This window comes from Podarcis tiliguerta (genome assembly GCF_965153285.1).
Source record: "Podarcis tiliguerta genome assembly, chromosome: 9".
In the NCBI taxonomy this organism is placed as follows: domain Eukaryota; kingdom Metazoa; phylum Chordata; class Lepidosauria; order Squamata; family Lacertidae; genus Podarcis; species Podarcis tiliguerta.
The window spans coordinates 5,561,381-5,586,008 of NC_139542.1; the positions used below are offsets into that span (position 1 = coordinate 5,561,381).

At 45.7% G+C, this 24,628-nt stretch overlaps 1 protein-coding gene across 1 annotated transcript in view; it reads left to right on the plus strand.

The window, feature by feature from the left end:
- Positions 1–23,118, plus strand: part of DDRGK1 (DDRGK domain containing 1) — a 42,423-nt gene extending 19,305 nt beyond the window's left edge. The window contains exons 5-9 of the mRNA XM_083398726.1: positions 10,517–10,639; positions 15,720–15,758; positions 20,207–20,263; positions 21,634–21,682; positions 22,899–23,118. Of these exons, the coding sequence (XP_083254852.1) occupies positions 10,517–10,639; positions 15,720–15,758; positions 20,207–20,263; positions 21,634–21,682; positions 22,899–23,071 (441 nt within the window). The 3' untranslated portion in view covers positions 23,072–23,118. The remainder of the gene's footprint in view (positions 1–10,516; positions 10,640–15,719; positions 15,759–20,206; positions 20,264–21,633; positions 21,683–22,898) is intronic.
- Positions 23,119–24,628: the final 1,510 nt, after the last annotated feature.

Here is a 24,628-nt window from a genome sequence, read left to right on the forward strand (position 1 = left end):
AAAAATACAAGGTAAAAGCACAAATAAGTAGTTAAAACAGAAACAACAAAACAATACCCCCTCCCTAAAACTCATTTAAGAGGCAGTAGAATATTAATCAGCCCAAGGCCTGGTTAAAGAGAAACACTTTCGCCTGGCACCTAAATGAAGGCACCAGGCGAGGCTCCCTGGGGAGAGCATCCCACAAACGGGGAGCCACTGCAAAAAAGGCCCCATTTTTGTGTTGCCACCCTCCTGACCTCTCACAGAGGAGGCACACGAAGAAGGGACTCAGAGGATGAAGGCAGAGTCTGGGTCGGATGCTAGCTACTAGTTCCAATGGCTATGCTCTGCCACCACTCTGGAGCACCGACTGGTGGGAATCACAAGTGGAAGACGCAGAAGCAGGGAGAGTTCTGTTGCACCCGGGTCCTGTTTGTGGGCCTTCCCACAGGGATCTGGCTGTCAATCGTAAGACCAAGAGGTTGGACTACATAGGCCCGCTTTGTCCTGATCCAAACTACAAGAAAGAAGATTCCACCTAAACATTAGGAAGAACTTCCTGACAGTAAGAGCTGTTCGACAGTGGAATTTGCTGCCAAGGAGTGTGGTGGAGTCTCCTTCTTTGGAGGTCTTTAAGCAGAGGCATGACAACCATATGTCAGGAGTGCTCTGATGGTGTTTCCTGCTTGGAAGGGGGTTGGGCTCGATGACCCTTGTGGTCTCTTCCAACTCTATGATTCTATGATTCTAGGTTCCAGTCGCTTCTTCAAAAACTTTGTGTGCTTACAGCCAGGCCGGCACTTCATAAGTTGGGAGACACTAAAAAAGGGTTGCTGTTGTTATTGTTGCTGTTGTTCTTTGTACAACACCTTAAGTTTTTTTTTAGGTGCTTGATTGAAAAGCGACACGCAGGCTCACAATCTTAATAGAAATGACGCACAAGATAAAAGGGATCAGGGGGAGAGAGAGAAAGCGCAGGAGCATATTCAGGGCACCGTTCCTTCATCAAGTTATATAAATGCATGCAGTTGCGGAGGTTTCGTAATACCCTCAAAATGCTTTGCGTCTGCAACCTTGCAAAAGAAGATCCTTCTTACTCTCACGTTGCAAATGGGGGCGGGGGGAGGCTGAGAAAGAGTGGGTTGTGTGAAATTGTCTGGCGGGTTTATGAGCGAGGTGCGATTGTGTTGGGCACTTCCTACTCTCAGCTCAGTCTTCGCCTCTGTGCCGCGGCGAGCCTCTAGCCTAGGCTCACCAGCAAAACACCTTAAATTTCATGTGTGGGTGTCTGTACACCCACCCACATATAATACAGTTGTACCTTGAATCCCGAATGCCCTGGAACGTTTTGGCTCCTGAATGCCGCAAACCCGGAAGTGGTTGTTCCGGTTAGAGAACGTTCTTTTGGAACCCGAACGCCCGACGGGGCTTCCGCGGCTTCTGATCAGCTGCAGAAGCTTCCTGCAGCCAATCAGAAGCCGCGATTTGGTTTTCCAACGTTTTGGAACTCGAACGGACTTCCAGAATGGATTCCGTTCGATTTCCAAGGTACGACTGTATATATTTATTCATACATACACAGAGAGAGAGAGAAAACCAGAGAATTGCATAGACGTTGACTAATGCCAAGCAGTATTGGCATGGGAAATTTGGGCACTTAAGGCTTGCACAGAGCTTAGAAACACACACACAGGAGAAAGACCTTTGGTCTAGTTAATATTGTCTGCACGGACTGGCAGCAGCTCTCCAGGGTTTCAGATAAGGGTCTTCCAGCCCCACCTTCAGAGGCTGGGGGTTAAACTTAGGACCTTCTGCATGCCTATGGATTCTTTGCCACTGAGCTACAGACCTCACCCCTACACCCCTTGTTCTTCACGTCCCGCATGGGCAGGCAGTCTTCCCCTTAGTCTCTCAACCCCCACCCCCGGCGAGACAGCAGCTGCAGCACGAGCCATATTTCATGGATTGAGTATATTTGTTGTTGTTGTTGTTTAGTCGTTTAGTCGTGTCCGACTCTTCGTGACCCCATGGACCAGAGCACGCCAGGCACTCCTGTCTTCCACTGCCTCCCGCAGTCTGGTCAAACTCATGCTGGTAGCTTCAAGAACATTATCCAACCATCTCATCCTCTGTCTTCCCCTTCTCCTTGTGCCCTCCATCTTTCCCAACATCAGGGTCTTTTCCAGGGAGTCTTCTCTTCTCATGTGGTGGCCAGAGTATTGGAGTCTCAGCTTCAGGATTTGTCCTTCCAGTGAGCACTCAGGGCTGAATGGATCAGTTTGATCTTCTTGCAGTCCATGGGACTCTCAAGAGTCTCCTCCAGCACCATAATTCAACAGCATCAATTCTTCAGCGATCAGCCTTCTTTTTGGTCCAGCTCTCACTTGCATACATCACTACTGGGAAAACCATGGCTTTAACTATACGGACCTTTGTTGGGAAGGTGATGTCTCTGCTTTTTAAGATGCTGTCTAGGTTTGTCATCGCTTTTCACCCAAGAAGCAGGCGTCTTTTAATTTTGTGGCTGCTGTCACCATCTGCAGTGATCATGGAGCCCAAGAAAGTAAAATGTCTCACTGCCTCCATTTCTTCCCCTTCTATTTGCCAGGAGGTGATGGGACCAGTGGCCATGATCTTTGTTTTTGTGATGTTGAGCTTCAGACCATAGTTTGCGCTCTCCTCTTTCACCCTCAATAAAAGGTTCTTTAATTCCTCCTCACTTTCTGCCATCAATGTTGTGTCATCAGTATATTTTACAGGACAGCAAATTGTGTGCAAGAGGGTGCCCTCTGTGCAAGTGTACACAAACACATGGGATCAGGCAGGTGGCTCTTGAAAGCCAATGGTGGCCAAGCTGACACTCTGCCCGATGTTGTTAGACTACAACTCCCATCATCCCTGACCTCTGCCCAACTTGGGTGGGACTGGTGGTTGTTCCTGCTGGCTTCTTGTGCTCTCTAAGCCCAGTGCTGTCTGTTGGTGAAGCAGTATAGAAGTGATCCAAATAAATAAAGATTGCATCAACCTGGGACATTCTGTGAGCAAAACCCGTTATTTACCATTAAGCTGGCAACTTAACGGATAAGTCAGCAGGGTGCAAACCGCATAAAGAATGGAGAGATAATTCGATTGTTTGCAACTGGTAATAAGGTGCAGAAAACTTCCATGCGGAAAACCGGTTTGCTTTGCCTGAGTTTCCACGGGAGATGGCAGGAATCTCTTGCTTCAAACTGAGCTTTGCATTGCTTATTCTCAGACTATTTTCTTAACTTCCTCAAAGCAGGGGGGAAATCCCCTGTTACCAAGCAAAACTAAAGCATTTTCAGGTTCTTCTTTCTTTGCTCACGTTTGCAAAAGCCTTTAACGAACAGTTGTCTGTTTGCAATGCAAAATTTAGATTCCTTGCTGATTCCAAAGTAGAGAAGGGAGAGGCTAGTCAATAGAAGTGTCAAAGGGAGGTTTTGGTTTTCATACGTTGGTTGAGCTTGCTTAACCGTTCGAAACTTGTTTCTTGCTTTAAAAATAAATAAATCAGGCCAGTGGTTCCCAAACTTCACTCTTCTCTCCCCGCCACAAACCACCTGAAAAGAGTCGAAGGCCTTGGCCGACTACTTAATGATTTTCCTGCCTGTTGTCGCAATTTTAATGCCCTGTTTTTAACTGCAAATTTATTGCTTCTTCTTTTATTCCTCTATATTGTGTTTTATCGTATGGCAATTTGAATTCCATTGAAACATAATGGTTCTGGGTAAAGGAAAGTATCGTGTGGGAGGTGGGGGTCTCCATTGGGGAGAGGAATTGAGGTCATCCTATCTGCCTGTCCTCCGGTCTAGGACTGCCTCTTAGGAACACCAGGTCGGTCTTGAATAAGACCTCCCTTATCCATAATTTGATTGTGGATGAGGAGGCTGCCCTGGTCTGTATTACCGAGACCTGGGTGGGTGAGCAGGGGAGAATTGGTGTTGCCCAGCTATGCCCAACTGGGTGCTCTGTCCAGCATCAGAACAGACTTGAGGGTGGCGAACAGGGAGTTTTTGTGATCCACAGAAATCCTCTCTCTCTGTCTCTCTCTCTCTCTTTCTCCAGGATTCCTGTCCACTTCCTGTTGCATTTGGCATAGGGTAATTGGGACAGGGGACGCGGGTGGCGCTGTGGGTTAAAGCCTCAGTGCCTAGGGCTTGCTGATCAAGAGGTTGGCGGTTCGAATCCCCGCGGTGGGGTGCGCTCCCGTTGTTCAGTCCCAGCGCCTGCCAACCTAGCAGTTCGAAAGCACTCTCGGGTGCAAGTAGATAAATAGGGACCGCTTACTAGCGGGAAGGTAAACGGCGTTTCCGTGTGCGGCTCTGGCTCGCCAGAGCAGTGATGTCAAGCTGGCCACGTGACCCGGAAGTGTCTTCGGACAGCGCTGGCCCTTGGCCTCTTTGAGTGAGATGGGCGTACAACCCTAGAGTCTGTCAAGACTGGCCCGTACAGGCAGGGGTACCTTTACCTTTTTTAATTGGGACAGATTAGGGATTCTGCTGGTTTGCCGCCTGCCCCTCTGCCCGGCAGACTCCCTGCCTGAGCTGACAGAGATGGTGTTGAGGACTCCCAGTGTTGGTTCTTAGGGGCTTCAATGTCCATCCCAAGATGGTGGTCCCAACATGTCATTGGCCTGACTCATGTGGCAGGCCACACTCTGGATCTCGAGACTATTCAGAAGATCATCTGAAAGTAGGAGGCGGGGGTTGCATCAGTCACTTGTCATAGTTGGATCACTTCCTGGTGAGATTTAGGCGTTCAGATCGGCCTAGGACCCACGTACCTACGGGACCGCCTCTCCCGGTATGCCCTGCAGAGAACCTTAAGGTCCACAAATGACAACACTTTGGAGGTCCCAAGCCGCAAGGTGGTTAGATTGGTCTCAACTAAGGCCAGGGCCTTTTCAGTACTGGCCCCGACTTGGTGGAACGCTCTGTCACAAGAGACTAGGGCCCTGCGGGACTTGACATCTTTCCGCAGGGCCTGCAAGACAGAGCTGTTCCGCCTGGCCTTTGGTTTGGACTCAGTCTGACCCTCATGTTTCCCTCCCCTTATGGTTTTGATTTATGGGCTACTTTGAAAATGAGGCTGCATTTTAAATTGCATTTTGACCTGTATTTTAAATTGGGGTATTTTTCCCCTATTATGTTTTTGCTGTAATTTTACTGGTGTTGGCTGCCCTGAGCCCGGCTCTGGCCAGGGAGGGCGGGGTATAAATAAAATTTATTATTATTTATTATTATATGGCCCACCCTCAGAGGTTGATGGATCCAGCTGACTTACAGGCAGCTTGGGCTACTGATACAATCACCCCAGTGTCCTCTCCTGCTTCATAGGGCCCACTTGGGTAAAGGTAAAGAACCCCTGGACGTTTAAATCCAGTCAAAGGCGACTGGGGTTGCAGCGCTCATCTTGCTTTCAGGCCAAGGGAGACAGCATTTGTCCACAGACAGCTTTCCGGGTCATGCAGCCAGCATGACTAAATCACTTCTGGTGCAACGGAACACCGTGACAGAAACCAGAGCACACAGAAACGTCGTTTACCTTCCCACCCCAGCGGTACCTATTTATCTACTTGCACTGGTGTGCTTTTGAAATGCTAGGTTGTTAGGAGCTGGGACAGAGCAACGGGAGCTCACTCCGTTGTGGGGATTTGAACCGCCAACCTTCTGATCGGCAAGCCCAAGAAGCTAAGTGGTTTAGACCACAGCGCCTTAGCATATACCGGAGCTCAGGACAATGAAACAAGCCAGGAGACAGCTTGGACGCAATTGCAGAAAAACTAGACAAATGCAGTAAAACGCTGGGGAGTGCTCAATATCGCGCCTACTCCGTGGCAGCGAAGGCAATGCAACAAAGAAATGCCACTTAGCAGAAATTTTCTGGGTGGCATGGGCCCTTTTGCCCACAGTTATCAACGGGGGCTCGCTGTGACTTCTTTGCAAAGCATTTTAGAGATTAAATCACTTGGCTCCACCAAGATCTTGAGTCTACTGTTGCAGCAGATGAATCTCAAGACACGTCCATAGTTCTGCCTAGTTCTGTTGTGTCGATTAAGTTTCAGTTAGCATGGCTCAAGGGCATGAACAGGAGGGCATGGTTCGGACTGGGCAGCAATCTGTGCCCTCTGCCCTCGTGGCTGATAAAAACTAGCCAGGAGTAATTATTTTGCATTCATTTTCTAGCCTGGGCTTCCGTTATTCTTGCATTTTCTTGGTCAGACTATTAGAGGGGAAGGGGAGCACTGATTTTGAGCATTCATGCACACTCTCACGCAGTCTTTTCCACAAGTCTTTTCTGGCATTTGAAAAAACCAAAATGTATATTTTTAAATTGCTTTGTTTCCTCTCAAAATCCCCAGCGGCCCCGATAGATGCTTCCACCCCACAACCGCCCGTTGCTTCAGCATACAGCAGCCCTGGGAATTTCCCTTTCGCCCGTGGAGTTTTCTTGTTGGAGGAAATGGTTTACCACAGACACCTGATCAGCGAGAGCAAATATCTCACGTTGCAGAGCTTCAGCTCCTTGCGATGTGCTGCTGCCGAAAAGCCTCCCTTGTGTTATACACACTCCCCGGGTTTTGTTTTTTTACATGCAAACCCAATTTTATATCAATAACATTTGAATGCAGCTTATTGGTTTGAAAGGAGAATAAAGGCTCTTAACGAATTATGCAGGCATCCCCTCGATATACTGGCCTGGCTCTTCTGTTTTAATTGCCACCTACATTTAAACCACAGAGCCGAGGGCTTGCTGATCAGAAGGTTGGCGGTTCGAATCCCCGCGAAGGGGTGAGCTCCTGTTGCTCGGTCCCTGCTCCTGCCAACCTAGCAGTTCAAAAGCCTGTCAAAGTGCAAGTAGATAAATAGGTACCACTCCGGCGGGAAGGTGAATGGTGTTTCCGTGCGCTGCTCTGGTTCGCCAGAAGTGGCTTAGTCATGTTGGCCACAGGACTCGGAAGGCGTACGCCAGCTCCCTCGGCCAATAAAGCGAGATGAACATCACAACCCCAGATTCGTCTGCGACTGGACTTAACGGTCAGGGATCCCTTTACCTTTACATTTAATTGCAGGGATGGGAAACTTGCTGTGGCCCTAAGGTAGTGTTAGAAGCCAACTCCCATCAGCGCCAGCCAGCATGGCCAGGGGATCTTGTCACGGATGGTGGGTGTCGGAGTATGGAAGCAACAGCAGTGCCGCAAGTTCTCCATCTTTTGTCTGTTGCAGTGGGATTCACTGCATGTTTTAATTGCGGGTGCTTAAATGTTTATGTAACTGGTTTTTACAGCTTGCAATCTTTTTAGAAACCTGTTTTGGCATGTTAAGCAGTATGTTGTCCACAAATGACAACATTTTGGAGGTCCCAGGTCGCAAGGAGCTTAGATTGGTCTCAACTAGGGCCAGGGCCTTTTCAGTACTGGCCCCAACTTGGCGGAACGCTCTGTCACAAGAGACCAGGGCCCTGCAGGACTTGACATCTTTCCGCAGGGCCTACAAGGCAGAACTGTTCCGCCTGGCCTTTGGTTTGGACTCAGTCTGACTCTTATGTTTCCCTCCCCTTATGGTTTTGATCTGTGGGCTATTATTAAAATGAGGCTGCATTTTAAATTGCATTTTAACCTGTATTTTAAATTGGTTTTCCCCCTCCTATTATGTTTTTACTGTAATTTTACTGGTGTTAGCCGCCCTGAGCCCGGCTCTGGCTGGGGAGGGCGGTGTATAAATAAAAAATTATTATTATTATTATTATTAAATAATTTTCTCATGTTCCCCCACGAAGAGGGAAACCAAGATGATCCAAGGTCTGGAAACCAAGCCTTATGAGGAACAGTTGAGGGAGTTGGGTCTGTTTAGCCTGGAAAAGAGGAGACTGAGAGGAGATATGATAGCCATCTTCAAATATCTCAGGGGCTGTCAAATGGAAGAGGGAACAAGCTTGTTTTCTGCTGCTCTGGAGGAGTAGGGCTCGAAGCAATGGCTGAAATCACAAGAAAGGAGATTCCCACTAAATATCAAATAGAACTTTCTGATGGTAAGAGCTGTTTGACAGTGGAAGGGACGTGGTGGACTCGCCTTCATGGGGGGCTTCTAAGATGAGGTTGGATGGCCATCTGTCATGGATGTTTTAGCTGAGATTCTTGCATAGTAGGGGGCTGTAATATTTGATCCTTGAGATCCCTTCCAACTCTCCAATTCTATGATTTTAGAGGGCTGGTTGTGCCATTGGAACAGAGGTTGCATCTTTGTGGATTTCAGAAATTAACTTGCACTCTTGCACCAAATCGTGGTCAAGTCTGATAACTGGGGGGTTTGAAATGATACCTTGGCTTGAGGGGTGGGGACTTCCTTTTCTCTGCGAGTGATTAGAGACGGCCTCATGCAAATTGGCAGTGCTGTTTTGTCTATATAAGACCGTTGGTTTCCCTTTTGGTCTAAGCCAGCGCATGGAGGTGAGCAGTTCTAGAAACAGAACTTCTCAAGAGGCAGCTTGCTAAAATGAAGAGTTCGGAACAGAGGAGGGTTCTTTCGAACTGTCTCCCCGGCCGGCCTCTCCTCCTGGGGAACTGGAACACTGTCCCCTTAGCAAGGTAAGCAGGAGCTGTGACGATGAGAAATCCCTGCCTTAAATCAAGTCAGATTCTTGGTCCATCTAGTTTGGTCCTTCTCACACTGACCAGTCATGGCTTTCCAGGGTTTCAGGCAGGAAGTCTTTCCTAGCACAACCTGCAGATGTTGAGATTTGCACCCGAGACTGTCTGCCACGGCCCTTTCGACTGCATTGCTTTCCTTTTTTGAACCCTTTCCCTTACTGACCTATTACTGGAAATCAGAAACAGATTTCCTCCGAGTTCTTTAAAAAATATATATATAATTTTTATTGAATTTCCACTTTTTTATAAACTGACTTCAAATTAAATAGCTTCATGTATTGACTTCCCACCCATACCTCCACAGTGTTTTCGTTCACAGCCTTTTCTCCTGTATTATATACAAGACAATCGTCTCTATTACAGAAATCCCTCTGATACAGGTAAAGCGAGTTTTGCTCTAACACTGGCATTGGCAGTTGATTGATTTCCCATTGCTTTACAGCATGGGTAGGCAAACTAAGGCCTGGGGGCCGGATCCGGCCCAATCGCCTTCTAAATCCGGCCCATGGACAGTCCGGGAATCAGCATGTTTTTACATGAGTAGACTGTGTCCTTTTATTTAAAATGCATCTCTGGGTTATTTGTGGGGCCTGCCTGGTGTTTTTACATGAGTAGAATGTGTGCTTTTATTTAAAATGCATCTCTGGGTTATTTGTGGGGCATAGGAATTTGTTCATATATTTGTTTTTCAAAATATATTCCGGCCCCCCACAAGGTCCGAGGGACAGTGGACTGGCCCCCTGCTGAAAAGGTTTGCCGACCCCTGTTTTACAGCAATCCATTTGATTCATTATGACTTCTGTTGTTCGTTTGATTAGCTGCTTGCTACCACCAAGGTTTTATAATCTGCATTGTTTTAAATTCCGTTTAATTGGTTTCCGACTATTGTCTTTTACAAGTTTGGGGCTTTTTTGTATTTGGAGCTGCGGTGTTTTAATTTGTGTGAGCCGCCTCGAGTCCCAGGGTCCGGGGGAAAGGCAGGATATAAAGAAGTATAACACTACTAATATAAAGGCTGTCTCGCAAGTGACTGGCTGCCCGTAAGCCGTCCTGAGGTGGGTCCAGGCGGCAGGAAGCACTTTGCAAAAATATACCGTATTTTTTGCGCCATAACACTCACTTTTTTTCTCCCAGAAAGTAAGTGCATGTTATGGAGGGAATGCCTACGGGTGGCGGGGGGGATCTGCTGCAGTCGTGAGCAGAGGATCCATGGTTCCCCTTCCTTCCCTCCTCCGTGGCTCGTTTTGAAACAGCAAAGCGGGAGAAGAGCCGCTGAGTGGGGAGGAGAGAGGGACAGAGAGCCTGCTTCTTTAAAGGAGCAAAGCGGGAGAGGAGAGGAGCCTTCTCCCCTTAAACCCCTCTTCTGCATTGTTAGCAGCATCCTTCTCCACACACCCCAGGCATGCTCCTTGTCCCTTGAGTGCTTTTCTTTCCCTCCCCACTTAAAACGTGGTTACAAAGCACGGATCCACATGGATCCTCAGGATTTTTGCACTGGGTCACCCCAAATTCACCATCAGATCACATAGCATGTCCATGGCTACATCTTGCACCAAAAAAATCATGCACCCACTGTTGCCTGGGGCCGCAGTGGTGCAAAAACGTGGTTACAAAGCATGGATCCACATGGATCCTCAGGATTTTTGCATTGGGCTACTCCAAACTCACTGTCAGATCACATGTCTGTGGACACAGCATGAACCACAAAAATCATACATCCACTGTTTCGTTTAGAATATTTTTTTCTTGTTTTCCTCCTCTAAAAACTACGTGCGTGTTATGGTCTGGTGCGTGTTATAGAGCGAAAAATACGGTAACAATGCGCCATTAAATAATGCAGTTCTGTCTTCCCTCGCTTTGCAGGAAGAGGAAAAGAAGAAGGCGAAAGAGGAAGAGGAGAAGCGGGAATATGAGGAATACCTGAAGCTGAAGGAGAGTTTTGTGGTGGAAGAAGAGGGAGAGGATGAAGGCATGACTGAAGAAGAGGTAAGTTTGGCCGGGCTGGAGTGCGATGACCGGCTTGTGGGATAGCTGCGGGTGCTTCTCTTGAATAGATACAAAAGGTTGGATCCAGCTATGGCAGACACTTGATTAGACTAAGTTATTCATCTTGACAGATTAGAGAACTGGGCCAAAACAAACAAGATGAATTTTAACAGGGAGAAATGTAAAGTATTGCACTTGGGCAAAAAAAATGAGAGGCACAAATACAAGATGGGTGACACCTGGCTTGAGAGCAGTACATGTGAAAAGGATCTAGGAGTCTTGGTTGACCACAAACTTGACATGAGCCAACAGTGTGACGCGGCAGCTAAAAAAGCCAATGCAGTTCTAGGCTGCATCAATAGGAGTATAGCATCTAGATCAAGGGAAGTCATAGTGCCACTGTATTCTGCTCTGGTCAGACCTCACCTGGAGTACTGTGTCCAGTTCTGGGCACCACAGTTCAAGAAGGACACTGACAAACTGGAACGTGTCCAGAGGAGGGCAACCAAAATGGTCAAAGGCCTGGAAACGATGCCTTATGAGGAACGGCTAAGGGAGCTGGGCATGTTTAGCGTGGAGAAGAGGAGGTTAAGGGGTGGTATGATAGCCATGTTCAAATATATAAAAGGATGTCACATAGAGGAGGGAGAAAGGTTGTTTTCTGCTGCTCCAGAGAAGTGGACACGGAGCAATGGATCCAAACTGCAAGAAAGAAGATTCCACCTAAACATTAGGAAGAACTTCCTGACAGTAAGAGCTGTTTGACAGTGGAATTTGCTGCCAAGGAGTGTGGTGGAGTCTCCTTCTTTGGAGGTCTTTAAGCAGAGGCTTGACAACCATATGTCAGGAGTGGTCTGATGGTGTTTCCTGCTTGGCAGGGGGTTGGACTCGATGGCCCTTGTGGTCTCTTCCAACTCTACGATTCTATGATTCTAAGTTGCAATTTCCATGGGTTTACCTGACTTGGCTATCTTCACCCCAAAGAGTTCAGGGCTCAGAAGGCTTCTTTTTCCAGGTCATATCCATGTCCGTCAGAGAGAGGGTCACGGCATGTCAGCTGCGGGAGGTGGAATTATTAGATTGGCGCAGGACATGGGGCCAAAGAGCCCCATTTAGATGAAGGACTATGGCACGTTAGGAAGAAGTCAAGTTCCTAAAAGCAAAGAATCGGATCAAAGTGACTCCCAGTTAGTAATGGCATTTCAGCCAATGGGTCAGTTGGATAGTGTTAATTGGATGGTCAGCCAACCCACTTGTTATTTGACTGCGGTCCAATATTATAAGGTATCCCCCAAAACATAGGTAGGCAAACTAAGGCCCAATCACCTTCTAAATCTGGACTGCGGACGGTCCAGGAATCAGCGTGTTTTTACATGAGTAGAATGTGTCCTTTTATTTAAAGTGCATCTCTGGGTTATTTGTGGGGCCTGCCTGATGTTTTTACATGAGTAGAATGTGTGCTTTTATTTAAAATGCATCTCTGGGTTATTTGTGGGGCATAGGAATTCGTTCATTTTTTCTTCAAAATATAGTCCGGCCCCCCACAAGATCTGAGGGACAGTGGACTGGCCCTCTGCTGAAAAATTTTGCTGCCTCAAAACGTCACTGTCTCAGTTGCGACAATCATTCTCGGTTTAGTAAACCAGAATTTAGGAAGCTAGGAATAATTGCCTTCCCGCTGCAGGCAGCCTTCTTCATGAGTATCCTCGTTTGAGTGAAGCCCGGTTTCGTCCAAAGCAGAGAACTTTCCCCTAATGTCAATTAACAAATAGGATAATGAGCCAGGATAAGATGCTCCTTGGGTGATGCTTGGGCTGCCTTAGCCTGTATTATTTTTCAGGGCTGTTGCGAGTTTAAAATGGGGACTCTGTAAAGAGCTAATAAAATAAATGGTTACATGTCTTTCAACAAAAAAACCACAACTATTACTCTGTAATAAAATAATTGCTTTTTTTAAAAAAGGAAATAGCAGTATCGCTGCACAATAACTGCTATCTGCCTTTTGGTTTGTAACTGACACTCAAACCTCTTGATAATTTTATTTTTGGTTGATGTCATAATGCTAAATTGTTGTGTTTTTTTTTAAAAAAGAAAACATATAATTTGATAAAATACTATGCTTCTTTTTGAGATTCCTGCGTTGTAGGGGGTTGGGGTAGATGACCTTCAGGGCCCTTCCAAGTCTACTATTACATGATTTGACTGGCCAAATGGACAAAAAAGAATTATTTTCTTTTTTGGACTGGTCAGATGCCCAGCCCTTCTCTCACCAGCTTCTGCTTTGGCTGTATGTCAGGCTAAAAAAAATAAGCACCGGGAGCACAGAAGGTTCAGGATTCAACACCGTAGAGTCTTAGTAATTCAGCGCCCGCTGCCATTGAATGATTAAACAAAAGGCACAGTGTCAGCCCAAGTCTCTTTCATGTCGATTGTTGCAGCCCATCAATGCCGCCAGCTAAATTCTGCTCTCAGGTGGAACATGAACAGACTCGGCTGGAAGGGAGGGTGTGAAACAATTTCCTGTATTAAGAGCAAAAACAATCTTGAGTAGATGGCAACCTTCTAAGGCAGGCATAGGCAAACCCGGCCCTCCAAATGTTTTGGGACTACAACTCCCATCATCCCTGACCACTGGTCCTCTTAGCTAGGGATGATGGGAGTCATAGTCCCAAAACATCTGGAGGGCCGAGTTTGCCTATGCCTGTTCTAAGGTCACGTCGCATGAATCTTCATTTTCTCTTGTGCCAAAGTTTTTTTTTTTTATTGCAAGCTTATGGGTCAAGTCCTTTCCCCATAGTTTTATTTACAAAGGGCGATGGTCAACATAGTCCTACTCAGAGTAGACCCACTGAAATCAGTGGGCGTAAGTATGACTGCATTGGATTTCACCCAAAGATACTCAGCGCTGTTACAATAGTTCTGATACAAAAGCCCAGACCACTTAATACCTCCTGCATTTACTAAGTTCCCTGCGCCAAATTAGAAAAAGCGATTCGACCCCACCGCATGGTGATGTTACCCTACGGTCTTGCCATCTTTGATGAATTATTTTATTTCGCAAACAGTGTTTTGGGGCAGTGATGAGCCAGTCTGGTACAGAAACTATCATAAATATTTATCATGTTAGATTCCAGAGTAGCTTTATTTCTCCTCATTTTGTTGTTGACCCATAACATTTTGGCCAGTATTTCTTAACATATACATCAGGCATATTTAAAAAATAAAATAAAATAAAATAATAAAATAAAATAAATGTGAGTGTTACAATTGTTGCATTTTTAGCACTTAGGCTGCAATTCTCTGCCCAGTTACGTGGGAATAAGTCCCATTGAACTCACAGAGAGTTAGTTCTGAATAGACACCTTTGCCCTATAGATTCTGATCCAAATTAACGGCTGCCAAGATGGAACCCAGGATGATATCCTCTTTTTTAAAAAATACATATTTAATTCAGATTTTTTTTTTTTTATAAAAAGCATGTTCATACAGTAGTTACAAGGGGCTTAAAAAATGCCATATAGGATTTTGGTGCTCTCTTGCGTGTCTGTCTAATTTCGTTTTTTAAAAAGGAAGAAGTCGGTTGAGTACATAAACACACACACAAAAACCTTGAGACTGCTCCAAAATAGTGGCTTAATTTGGTGGCCGTACGATAAAGAGTTGAAACATTATGCCTCTGAGCACATGCTCAGTCCAGGAATTTACCGGTATGGTCAGTGCCAGAACCAAGCTCACAAGGCCTTTCATATGAAAATCCATTCCTGGTCCTCTGTCTCTCTCCCTGCTCCCAGCATTCTTTACCATCAACTGGTTTTAAACCATTGCTCTTGTTAAACGACGGGGAATCGGAAATCCAGAGCAACATACTGCAAATTGTCGAAGAGATATGCCAAGTGGTCTGCCCACTCCTGCGATTGTGTACACGGTGCTTTAAAAATAAATATATGCAAAGAGAAAGGGGGGAAAGTCCCTGCCCCAATGAGCCTACAGACTCACCAGTTAAGGAGATTGCAGAGGGTAGACCAGGCATAGGCAAACTCGGCCCCCCAGATGTCTTGGGACTACAATTCCCATCATCCCTGACCAATGGTCCTGTTAGCTAGGGATGATGGGAATTGTAGTCCCAAAACATCTGGAGGGCTGAGTTTGCCTATGCCTGGGGTAGACCGAGGCAAGTGGACAGCAATAAAGCAACAAGCATGCAAAGGTGCAGTCACACAAAACTGCTTCAGTTGCGGGTTTTCAGGAAGGATTTGAAGAAGAAGAAGAAGGAGGTGAGACATTTTTGCGTGGTGCCATCTACGAAAGTCAAATAAGTTGGAGTTCTTGTTATTAAATATGCCAAGAAAAAAGCACACCAAGAACTCAGGCCAATGTAAGTTTCAGTGGTGTGAGTAGTCCCTACTCCCAAATAAATAATCAATTTTAACAAAAACTGATTCATTCAAAAGTATGTATTCTGACAAGGATTACAAACCCAAATAGAGATTACAAACTCTAACAGAGATTACAGACTCAAACTCATAAAGATATGTATAACACAATAATTTGTTACAGAATTAGAAATAAGAATTTATGAATAGAGACAAGTTCATGTTAGTCCATAGTTAGATTCGACGTGGAGGTCTTAGTTTCAATCACTGAGGAGAAGTCAATTATGGATCTGAAACCAGGACAGGGCCCTGTTTCGATGTATTCACCTTCATCAGCTAATTTTTAAAGGGTCGTGTAAGTTTGAAGACTTTCGGATAAATATATCCTGTTATCTTCCACGTTTCTCAGAGGTAGCAACTACGTGTGGGTAGATCAGACTTTGGCTCTCGGTGGTGGTGGAAAGCTTTTTAAGCCACTTCAGGCAAAATCCACAATAAACCGGGTGGTCAGTTGCAGGGCAGAATTTTTTCCGAAAGCGGAATTACCCACCCGGAAATTCCTAACTCCAAGGGGGCTACGCATACTTAAGCAATGAAGGCCTTCTGTCCCTGACACGGTTGGCCCTTTGCATAGAAATCCAGGCAGAGATTGGTTTTATAATCTATAGCAGCATCAGATTAATAATAGTTTCTTTTACTGTACCTAGTCCCGCAGCTTCGTATCAGAACTTCTCGACTACATCAAGGTAGGTTACACTCCTTTTGCTCTTTCCCTTTAACAATGAATATCATCCCTTTGCACTGCACATCTGTTGTTCGGCAATCAAAGCGCCTCGTTCTCTCGCATAAAGTGTTGTGTCTCTTGTAAGCTACTTGTCTGCACTGCATCTGTAAAATGGGTTCACTATTCAGCTTGGTCTGTGGCAGAGAGTGCTGCAGTGAGTTCTTTCAATACTCTGCCCCTTTGGTCACTCGGGTTCGTCAGCAGAACTGGGATCTGTATCTGCCATTTGCAAGCCCAAATTGAAGCTGCAGAACATGCTCCTGGTACACTCCTTCAATGGAGGTTTTCTAAACGGAGGTTGGACGGCCACCTGCCAGGGTTTCTCCAGCTCTGGGTCCTGCATTGTGTGGGGTTGGGCTAGATGACCCTTTGATTCCCTTCCAAGTGTACAGTCCTGTGATTCTATGAGCTTTGCAGCCTGTGTGCAGCCCAGGTGCCGGGGGAATGGAAGAAAAAAAGGTGGCAGGAATCCGAGAATACAAGCAAGGAAGGGCCAATAGCTTTCAGGGGAGGAGGTTTCAATGACTTGCCCCATTTTGGTCAGACTGTACAGTGGACGCTCAGGTTGCGGACAGGATCCGTGCATGATGCACATTTGCAACCTGCAGCATGCGCAACCCACGTCTGTGTATGTGCAGGTTGCAATTCGGCGCTTCTGCGCAAGCACAAAGCGCGATTTAGCGCTTCTGCACATGCGCGACCGCCGAAAACCGGAAGTTACCCGTTCCGGTACTTCCGGGTTTCGGCGGTCTGTAACCCGAAAAAACGCAACCTGAAGCAGCTATAACGCGAGGTGTGACTGTATAACCTTCTCTTAATCATTGAGCTCAGGGGATGCTGTTTGTAGCAGAGGGGCAATGCACAGCACTGATTGGTCAGCATTCGGGAAAATAAGCAGTGATTTTTTTTAAAAAAAAAAGTTTTAAGAAAACTGATTAGGGTATTTGAGGGGAACACCCACCTCACCCACACAATACAGTGGTACCTTGGTTCTCAGACTTAATCGGGTCCGGAAGTCCGTTCCAAAACCAAAGCATTCCAAAACGAAGGCACACTTTCCCATAGAAAGTAATGCCTTAAACCAGCAATTTAACATGAATTTTACTATCTAACAAGACCATTGAGCCATAAAACAAAAGCAATAATCAATGTCCTGTACTATAAAATAAATAAGACAGTTTTGTAGATTATAAAAATAAAAATTAATTTTTTTTCTTACCTGCACTGATGATAGTCATATATTATATATATATATATATATATACAGCTTAACATTAGGCCAGGATTCTCATCTCTGCCTCGTATTGTCAAGTTCCTTCCCTTATGATTCTCCTGTTTCTATGGTGAATGAATCCGTACACCCCACCCCCTGCCCGCTCAAAGCACATTTTTCACAATTAAGGTCGCATAAAACCTTTAACGCTGCTTCCCCTCCCTGTTCAAAACTGAAAGCCTTAAACCACCAAGTTTCGTACTTGAAGCAATCCCTCCCACGCAGCCCAAATGAAAGCAGAAGATCTTAGCTTTTGTCAGATCGCTGCTAACTGAAAGCTTTTCTGAAGAGGAGAAGAAGCAGAGCACGAAACACCGATTCTGGCTTTGGCATTAGCTAGTTGGCGGGACAGCGGCTGTTTGTAAGAAGAGCTCTCTTGGATCAGGCATTTGCCCACCTGGTCCGGCCTCCTGCTCTCACAGTAGCCAGCCAGATGTGTGGGAAAAGCCCATTCAGCAGGACCTGAGTGCTTGTTCCTCTGAGGCATGAAGAAGGCGGAGGAGAGATTGTCTGCACACATACGCAGTCTATGATTGCTTGGGGGAAACCCTGGAGAGGAAGGGGACTTAGATGGATGTGGGAAGGCAGGGACCTTCAGTCTCAGCACCTGCTTCATGGGAACAAGACCTGCTGAAGATGAGTTGCTGCACTCATTAGGGCTACAGTAGTAGAAGTAGTTGTTGTTTAGTCGTGTCCAACTCTTCGTGACCCCCTGGACCAGAGCACGCCAGGCACTCCTGTCTTCCACTGCCTCCCGCAGTTTGGTCAAATTCATGCTGGTATCTTTGAGAACACTGTCCCACTATCTCGTCCTCTGTCACCCCCTTCTCCTGGCGCCCTCCATCTTTCCCAACATCAGGGTCTTTTCCAGGGAGTCTTCTCTTCTCATGAGGTGGCCAAAGTATTGGAGCCGCAGCTTCAGGATCTGGCCTTCCAGTGAGCACTCAGGGCTGATTTCCTTCAGAATGGAGAGGTTGGATCTTCTTGCAGTCCATGGGACTCTCAAGAGTCTCCTCCAGCACCTTAATTCAGAAGCATCAATTCTTCGGCGATCAGCCTTCTTTATAGTCCAGCTCTCACATCCATGCATCACTACTGGGAAAACCATAGCTTTAACTATACCGGCCTTTGTCGGCAAGGTGATGTCACCCAGTAGTAATAATAATAGTAATATTTTTTATTATTTATACCCCCACCCATCTGGATGGGTTTCCCCAGCCACTCTGGTGGCTCCCAACAGAATATTAAAAACACAATAAAACATCAAACATTAAAAACTTCCCTAAACAGGGCTGCCTTCAGACATCTTCTAAAAGTCATATAGTTGTTTATTTCTTTGACATCTGATGGGAGGGCGTTCCACAGGGCGGGCGCCACTACTGAGAAGGCCCTCTGCCTGGTTCCCTGCAACCTCACTTCTCCCAGTGAGGGAACCGCCTGAAGGCCCTCAGAGGTGGACCTCAGTATCCAAGTTGAACGATGTGGGTGGAGACGCTCCTTCAGGTATACTGGGCTGAGGCCGTTTAGGGCTTTAAAGGTCAGCACCAACACTTTGTCACCCTGTGCAGATCACGGCTTTTTGCTAATAAAGAGTTAACTCCAACGCGCACAGTGTGATTTACTGCCGGCTAGCTCCTAACATGCCTGCTCCTTATCACCAACCCGGTCAACAATTTGGCTGCAGCTTTATGAGCCAGTTGAATTTCTGAGTCCTTTTTAAAGGCAGCCCCATGTAGGGCAGGTTGCAGTAATCCAAGCGGGATGGAACTAAGGCATGTGCTGGCACATCAGACATCTCAAGGAACGGGCTCAGCCGGCACACTAGTTTTAACTCTGCCAATTCACTCCTGGCTACCGCAGAGACTTGAGTATCCATGCTCAGGGCTGAGTCCAGGAGCATGTTCTAATTGTGAGCCTCAGGAGGAGTGTAACCACACGCAACATGGGTTGAATCCCTATTCCCTGTCCTGCCTTACACGGCTGACCAAGAGTTTTGATTTCCTTCGCCCTCATCCAGTCCACCACGGCTGTTGTTGTGCAGGTGACTCTGGGCTGTCAGGAGCAGGCAGGCAGGATCCTGGCTGCATCGCCCTGGCAAAGCTGGTGCCCAGCTGAGCAGGACCGCAGTTGGCATTCTTCCCCCTTAATCCCTTTAGAAGAAGATATGCAGAACCCTGGCAGTTCCAAGCTCTGAGAACTGGTTTTCATGGACTGGTTCCAGTTCAGTATGTTCAGTCCATAATGCTCAGTTCTCTAGCTCGGCTGCATCTGACTTCATAACTTGGGGACTTGGAAAGGCTGGCCTTTATCCGATGAAATGGGTTTATTTGTTTACACACTGTACATTTCCCTTTCCTTTTTTAAGGACTGCTATTCACATTGGTTGGGACGCGGGTGGCGCTGTGGGTAAAACCTCAGTGCCTAGGACTTGCCGATCGTATGGTCGGCGGTTTGAATCCCCGCAACAGGGTGAGCTCCCGTCGTTCGGTCCCAGCTCCTGCCCACCTAGCAGTTCGAAAGCACTCTTAAGTGCAAGTAGATAAATAGGGACCGCTTTATAGCGGGAAGGTAAACAGCGTTTCTGTGTGCTGCGCTGGTGCTGGCTCGCCAAGCTGCAGCTTTGTCACGCTGGCCACGTGACCCGGAAGTGTCTTCGGACGGCGCCGGCTCACGGCCTCTAGAGCGAGATGAGCATGCAACCCCAGAGTCGGACACGACTGGCCCGTACGGGCAGGGGTACCTTTACCTATTCACATTGGTTATTGTTTTTTAGCCAACTTTGCGTTTGGAAAAGTGTCTGTAGGGATAATAATTACCAAGCGCCCAGTGTAAGATTTTGGGCTGTTTTCCGTTGAGTTGCAATTACGGCTCCCGTTGCCGAGTTCAAGCAGAAGAGCAATTATTTTGACAAATGTATTTTACATTGGTATCGTCAAAAAATATTCAGCGACATTCATCTTGGATAGCAGACAACAGTTTCTTTAGCAATATTTATCATTTCTGTCAAAACTAAGTTCCCAAAATCTTTCACCAACTGATAATATAGTACATACCAAAGTCCAGTTTGTGTTAAAATAAAGCTGCAAAATGTGTACTGTTTGACTCGCTAATTTCGGTTTTTTGCCTCTTCCTCATAGAGTGCCAAAGTGGTTCTTTTGGAAGACCTGGCCTCCCACCTGGGCATAAGGACACAGGTACGTGTTTGCAGGCCAGGCCACAGGTGCCTGTGTGGTGTAGTGGTTAAGAGCGGTAGTCTCGTAATCTGGGGAACCGGGTTCGCGTCTCCGCTCCTCCACATGCAGCTGCTGGATGACCTTGGGCCAGTCACACTTCTCTGAAGTCTCTCAGCCCCACTCACCTCACAGAGTGTTTGTTGTGGGGGAGGAAGGGAAAGGAGAATGTTAGCCGCTTTGAGACTCCTTAAAAGGGAGTGAAAGGCGGGATATCAAATCCAAACTCTTCTTCTTCTTCTTCTTCTGCATCAGCGACAGAGACACCGCCAATCCAATCCATATGTTTTGACACCGACCTCATGGGATGGTGTCCTATCAGGACTGCATATCCTCTCTGTTGGCATCCAGCCACGTTCGCTGGGGAAATGCGCTGCCCTGTGTTATCATAGCACAGGGGAAGGGTTCCTGGACGCAATGAGAAAATTTGGCACAGTAAATGAGAAAGCCCTAAAACTAGGATTCTCGCCAAATGCCACTCTTGCTGTGGATTCTGCAAAAACCAACAAAATCATGCGCCAATGCATCTGGGATGCCAAGTTGCAAAATTATATAAACACAGCTTCTATTTTTCCAGCTTTTAGAATCAGAGCGGGCGTTTCTTCGTGGAGATCATCTGATCCATCTATTCCAAAATTTAGGAAACCATTTAGGAAACCATTTACCCAGGCTAAATTTAATGTGCTTCCATCTGCAGTAGTTGCAGCAGTGCCATTCAATGGGCGCTTAGGCCCCTGTCAAACAGAGAAAATAGAAAATGTGGAACATGTTTTATTGCATGCCCTGTTCTTCCTATTGTGATATCCGCCACCATTTCACTAATCAAGTTTTACAAACTATACTGGGCAGATCTGAAGTGTTTTATATTGATTATCTTTTGGTTGACCAGTCTCCCGAGATTATCGCCAAGGTAGCTAGTTTTTGTGCGGCAGCGATAGCTTGTCAGCACAGGATCTTGCCCTAACTTTAAAATTGCTAACACCTTAAGTTGCTCCTCATCATTAAATTATCATTGTTTTATAGTTCTCCCATCTGTTTTTATATTCTGCATTGTTTTTAAATTCTGTATTTAATATTGAACTTAATGTATCATACTGTGTTTTACATATTTTTCTTTCTTCCTACCTTCTCAACTTGTTATCGAAATAAATAAATATATAGGCATTCCCTCTTCGCTTTTAATGTATGCTGACGTGTAAGAGAAATGTCCCCTGAAGCAGACACTTGCCAGGCCTTTGTGGAAAGGCTGGTGTGTCGTGGTGTTGTCTGAAAACATGCCTCTGCACCTGGAAGTGTGAGATTTGCTGCTTATGGGGTTTGTTTTTCCTCAACAGGATGCAATTAACAGAGTGCAAGACCTGATGGCTGATGGAACGCTCACAGGTAACAGTGAAAACATTATGGGGCCGACTGCCTTGTTTAGACTGAAGCAGCAATATAGAGGCAGCAGCACCTGAACATCTCCAGTTGATTATTTTTGATATTCAGTTGCTGTTTCAGCTTGGTATCATCCAAGTGCTGAAAATGTCAGCCGTCGGAGTAAAAATAGTTGCAGATGGGTCCAAATTGTTGTTTAGTATTTAGTCATGTCCGACTCTTCGTGACCCCATGGACCAGAGCACACCAGGCACTCCTGTCTTCCACTGCCTCCCGCAGTTTGGTCAACCTCATGCTGGTAGCTTCGAGAACACTGTCCAAGCATCTCGTCCTCTGTCGTCCCCTTCTCCTTGTGCCCTCCATCTTTCCCAACATCAGGGTCTTTTCCAGCGAGTCTTCTCTTCTCATGAGGTGGCCAAAGTATTGGAGCCTCAGCTTCACGATCTGTCCTTCCAGTGAGCACTCAGGGCTGATTTCCTTCAGAATGGAGAGGTTTGATCTTCTTGCAGTCCATGGGACTCTCAAGAGTCTCCTCCAACACCATAATTCAAAAGCATCAATTCTTCGGCGATCAGCCTTCTTTCTGGTCCAGCTCTCACTTCCATACATCCAAATTAGCACAACTTAAACGTCAAGGATTACTTCTGAGAAGACTTGCGTCTGGCCGTTGTTGGCTGACCAAAAACTGAGATAGTAGAAAACATCAAACATTAAAAACTTCCTTGAACAGGGCTGCCTTCAGATGTCTTCTAAAAGTCAAATAGTTGTTTGACATCTGATGGGAGGGCAGTCCACAGGGAGGGTGCCAAGAAGCCTGCCGCATTCCTATACTGGGGTGGAGGAGATGCTTTAAAAAAAGGCTGATTGAATTTTTGTAGAGGGGGCCATCAACTCTTTCCTCCTCCATCAAGCGACATGCTCCAGGCAACACATCCTGCCTCGCCCTTGGCTGGTGATGATAGAGTGATAGAGTAGGCAAATCTGCCAAGAAGAGTAAAAGCAAACCCACCCACCCCCATTAATTAGTGGGACACTTAAAATCACATTTAGGCCCCTAATGGAACCAATTTGTCAATTAGAGGTTACAGGCCTAAGTATTTATATCGTGCAGCCGAACCCAAACCTTTGGAGACGGGCTGATTAAGAAATCCTAGCTAGGCAATAAAACGAAGGTAAAAAGTGCAGCCTGTGGAGCTTAATTCCGGTTTGGCCTTGCCTCTAGGCGTAATCGATGACAGAGGAAAGTTCATCTACATCACGACGGAGGAGATGACGGCCGTGGCCGACTTCATTCGGCGGAGGGGACGCGTCTCCATTACAGAACTGGCTCAGCAGAGCAATTCTCTCATCAACCTAGAACCCGAAGCCAGGGCAATCGCTAAGGGGGTTGCATGAAAAGGCAATTTTTACACGCTCAGAGGAAATAAAGTGTGGTTATAAAACGGGTGTCTCCATCGAATTTTTGTTTTCCTTGTCATTTCATTTATATGCCACTTAATATATTTTAATATATTATATAAAGTAATATATGAAATATATTATAATATAATTTATATGCCACGATGGCTTCTAAGCAGTTTACAAAACCCAAATGCCAACCGTAAAACATTATTAAAACGCGGTGTTGTTTTATGTACTTTCTTATGCTTGTTCAGTATCGTACAGAATCGGAAGACGGGTGTCGTCGCCTCCATTTTTTAAAAAAAATACCAGAACAGTTAAAATACATCATGAAGTGGTCTCTTTATAAACTATGCAATAAAATAATCAAGTTAAAACAGGCGACTCAGGTGAAGAAATCACCTGATTTCTTGGCGGAAGGCCAAAATAGTGTGTAAAAAAAAAAGTAAACAAATACATATATAACAAATAATTTTTTTGTTTGTTAAGTGGTGTCATCATTCCCTCTGCTCCTTTTTACACCGTGAGTGCCATTGTTTCTATAGTCAAACCAGTGTCACTGTCCACAAGAGAGAGGTATTGGTAGGACTGAACAAACCTGCAGGTTTGCAGAACTCCAAAAAATAGAATAAAAAAATGTTTCAGGAGGAGAGAGAAGTGTCAGAAAAGCAGAGGAAACTCCCAGACAGCATGATGAGGGCTTTGATGTAACATTTGGAATTAGGGGGCATTCAATAAAGTTGAGTAAACACTTGCAACTGATGTAAAAAGGATAAGAAAATACTATTGGATATACAGATTTTTTTTTTAAAAAACCATTTTTATTGATTTTCCAATAAAAACAGCCAATCAACATATCCACATCATAATCGAATTAAAAACAAGAAACTAAAATAAAACAAGACCAAATTGTAGTCCAAATTGTAATTATTAATTTTCCCGGGCTCCCCATAGTCTGGACCTCTGAAGCATATCTGCCTCTTCTCGTTGTTTTCATATTTTCCGCCTTCTGGTCTTAACGCTTTAAAGTTCTCTGTCCCTGGCTATGTGATTCTCAATCATGTCAAAAATCATATGTCCTTTCATCCACCGAATACAGCTTTATTTGTAAATATATATTTTTTCAACTGTCTATTTACCAGAGCAGCTTTTCCTGACTTCATTCCAATCCAGGCTGTTGTCCAAGTTTATCATTTGAAGTTTAACGATGCAGCAACTCCCAAGTTGTTAAATCACTCCAATCTGGGCTGTTGTCCAAACCTTTCTTTTGAGATTTAGTGACGCAGTGTCTTCCACGTTGTTGAGTTGTTGCTATAGATTTTGGGGCAGACTGTTTGCAATATTGCAATGTAAATGAACTGTATTCCACAGATATAAATCATTTGGCGATCGATCAGCCTTCTCGGAGACCACACAACCCCCCCCCCCTTTGTGGATATAAAGAATTTGATATAAAGGGTAATATAGCAAGCAGGGGAAGGAAATGTGTTTAAAACCAGAATAAGAAGTTGAGAGAAGGGAGGGGGGGGAATCTGGGGACTCTTCAGTATG